General features: G+C 52.2%; 1 protein-coding gene across 1 annotated transcript; it reads left to right on the plus strand.

The window, feature by feature from the left end:
• The first annotated feature begins 1,406 nt into the window (after nt 1-1,406).
• Nucleotides 1,407-1,793, plus strand: LOC121274679 (late histone H2B.L4-like). The gene has a single exon (XM_041182016.1). The coding sequence runs from the start codon at nt 1,407-1,409 to the stop codon at nt 1,791-1,793; it is 387 nt and encodes a 128-aa protein (XP_041037950.1).
• Nucleotides 1,794-2,830: the final 1,037 nt, after the last annotated feature.

Raw genomic sequence — 2,830 nt, forward strand, 5'->3', positions numbered from 1 at the left:
CCTTCTTGAGCCGCTGCAGCCCATGTAGTGTAAGTACACCCACAGTGCTGGTAGGAAGTGAGTGCCAGGATTTTGACGCAGCGACAGTGAAGGAACAGCGATATATTTCCAAATCAGGATGGTGAGTGACTTGGAGGGGACTTGGAGGGGAACTTCCAGGTTCTGATGTTCCCATCTATCTGCTGTCCTTGTCCTTCTAGATGGTAGTGGTTGTGGGTTTTGAAGGTGCTGTCTAAGGAGCCTTGGTGAATTCCTGCAGTGCTTGTAGATGGTACACACTGCTGCCACTGTGCATCAGTGGTGGAGGGAGTGAATGTTTGTGGATGTGGTGCTAATCAAGCGGGCGGCCCTGCCCTGGATGGTGTCAAGTTTCTTGAGTGTTGTGGGAACTGCACTCATCCAGGCAAGGGGGGAGTATTCCATCTCGCTCCTGACTCGTGCCTTTTCGATGGTGGACGGGTTCCGGGGAGCAACGAGGTGAGTTACTTTGCAGAGTCGACAGGACTGAGTTTGCCATTGTTGTTTCCGGTGCTTAGCTTGATGCTTGGGGGTCCGTTCGGTTTCATTCTTTATGACTTTGTAGTGGTTTGTTACGGCTGATTGGTTTGCTAGGCCATTTCAGAGGGCACTTAAGAGTCAACCACATTGCTATGGGTCTGGGATCACATGTAGGCCAGACCAGGTAAGAACGGCAGATTTAGTTCCCTAAAGGACATTAGTGAACCAGATGGGTTTTTACGACAATCGACAATGGTTTCATGGTCATCATTAGACTTTTAATTACAGATTTTATAGAAATCAAATTCCACCATCTGCTGTGGCGGGATGTTCATGTCACTCAGACGTGAAATCTTTTTGCACAAGATAAAGGCAGGTGTGTCAGTCCAGGGCCTCTTCCCTGTGCTTTGTGCATCCTTCCGACCAAAGGGATGGTCCGGCCTCACACTCCCTGGACGCATTACTGATGCCTGCACCTTGACAGTGCTTGTCATTGCTGTCCGAATGTAGTGGGCAGGTGTCACAGAATTCCTTCATTCTCTCTGTGTGCTCTCAGCACCTTTAAGGTGGAGCTGGCCCCATCACACCAGCATCTGTGACCAGTGACCCTGTGCTCCTGAAGGGCTCAGGTGCAGAAGGCGGACAAAGGATCAGACATTTTTAAAGTTTCATGGCTGCATCTCCATGATATGACCCCGATTACAGTCAGACATTCACAGATGCATGTGGTCATCATCCTCTTGCAATCAAGCGACTTGTAGGGCCTCCACTGTGTCTCCATGACAATTCGAATCAGACCAAGGAGCCATAGACAAGGAGACATTCTTGGGGGTTTATTTACAATAGTGAACACTATGTACAAGTGATTAACACCTGTACCCAGGCTGTGTTGGTCAGAGTTGAGTGCAATGCCTGACGTGGCGGCTGTGTCGAAGGGTGGTGCGTCCCGCAAGGCGTCGAAACAGTCGCTGATTAAAGTCACCAAGAAGCCGCCTAAGAAGCGGAGAAAATCTCGCAAGCAGAGCTATTCCATTTACGTGTACAAGGTGCTGACCCAGGTCCACCCCTCCACCAGGATCTCATCCAAGGCCATGAGTGTTATGAATTCCTTCTTTGTCAACATCTTCGAGCGCATCACCTCCGAGGCTTCGCACCTCATTCACTACAACAAGTGCCACACCATCTCGGCCCGGGAGATCCAGAGCACCATCCGCCTCATGCTGCCAGGGGAATTGGCCAAACATGCCATCTCCGAAGGCACCAAAGCGGTCACCAAATACACCAACTCCGTTTAGGTAGACAATTCTAAAGATTATATCTTCTTAACCTTCCTAACCCTGCTGCTACATCTTGGTGCTCCCCAAACATCCACAGGGGAGGTGGAGGAAGCCTGCGGACTGTGACGTCCTGTCTGTGATGACTTTGGCGGGCGTCCTCTGGAGGGCCGAGGCCTGGAAGGTCCTAGCCTGCTCTCAAGGTCCTGCTGTGTGGCTGTGGCACCCTCCTTGAGCTGTGGAGCTGGAGCTGATGGGGTCACAGGAAGACGGGATTTGGATGGGCTGGACAATCCTGGAGTCATCTGGGTGGATGGCCCCGGGGTGTGCACCTGCTGTTCCTCCTCCCTTTAGGTGCATAAGGGCCCCTGGTTGACTCCTTGAGGAGAAGGGGTAGCTGGAGTGAGATTGAGCTGACCCACACCCCTCTCGCGTACACACTGTTGGAGGCCAACTATGACGTCAGCGATGGAGATCAGCCTGCACAGCAGTGCAGAAGCAACATCCATGACCAAGGTCTCCATCCTACCAGTGTTGACCTCGGTGCATTGGCATGCCGGTACTATCACCTCAGCCTGAAGGTGGACAGACTCTTTCATTGTGCCTTGCAATCTGAGAAGTGCAGTGGCCATCCCTTCCTGATGTTCCCAAGCTTGCCTTTGCAGCTCCAGCAGCTGTGACATGACTGAGTCCAGAGGCTCACCATCTGACTCGGACTCAACAATGTTCTGTGCCTCCAGCAATCCCCTGAGTGCCGGGTACATGGGAAGTCCCTGCCTCCTTCTGCTGTGGATCAGACAGTGCAATGTGCCCACCAGATTGTGATCCCGAGGCTACTCAAAAGCTAGGTGCCACCGAGATGTGTGTTTGCGCTGGTGGAGGGTGTGGGTGAGTGCTGTGATGGGACTTCAAGGAGGGTACCTTCATATTACTCTTCTTAGGGGCTTGTTTGGAGGCCCTGGGTCATGGACTCTGTCGGCTGCTTGGCAGATGTGCCTGCGAAAGCAAGGAGAGATAATTAATGGATGGCAGTGGCCTGTGAAACAGAACACGTCACT

This window comes from Carcharodon carcharias, chromosome 1 (assembly GCF_017639515.1).
Source record: "Carcharodon carcharias isolate sCarCar2 chromosome 1, sCarCar2.pri, whole genome shotgun sequence".
Lineage (NCBI taxonomy): Eukaryota > Metazoa > Chordata > Chondrichthyes > Lamniformes > Lamnidae > Carcharodon > Carcharodon carcharias.

What these genes read in the sequence shown, in the direction of transcription:
- LOC121274679 (XM_041182016.1), top strand. Translation starts at nt 1,407, where the DNA reads ATGCCTGACGTGGCGGCTGTGTCGAAGGGTGGTGCGTCCCGCAAGGCG.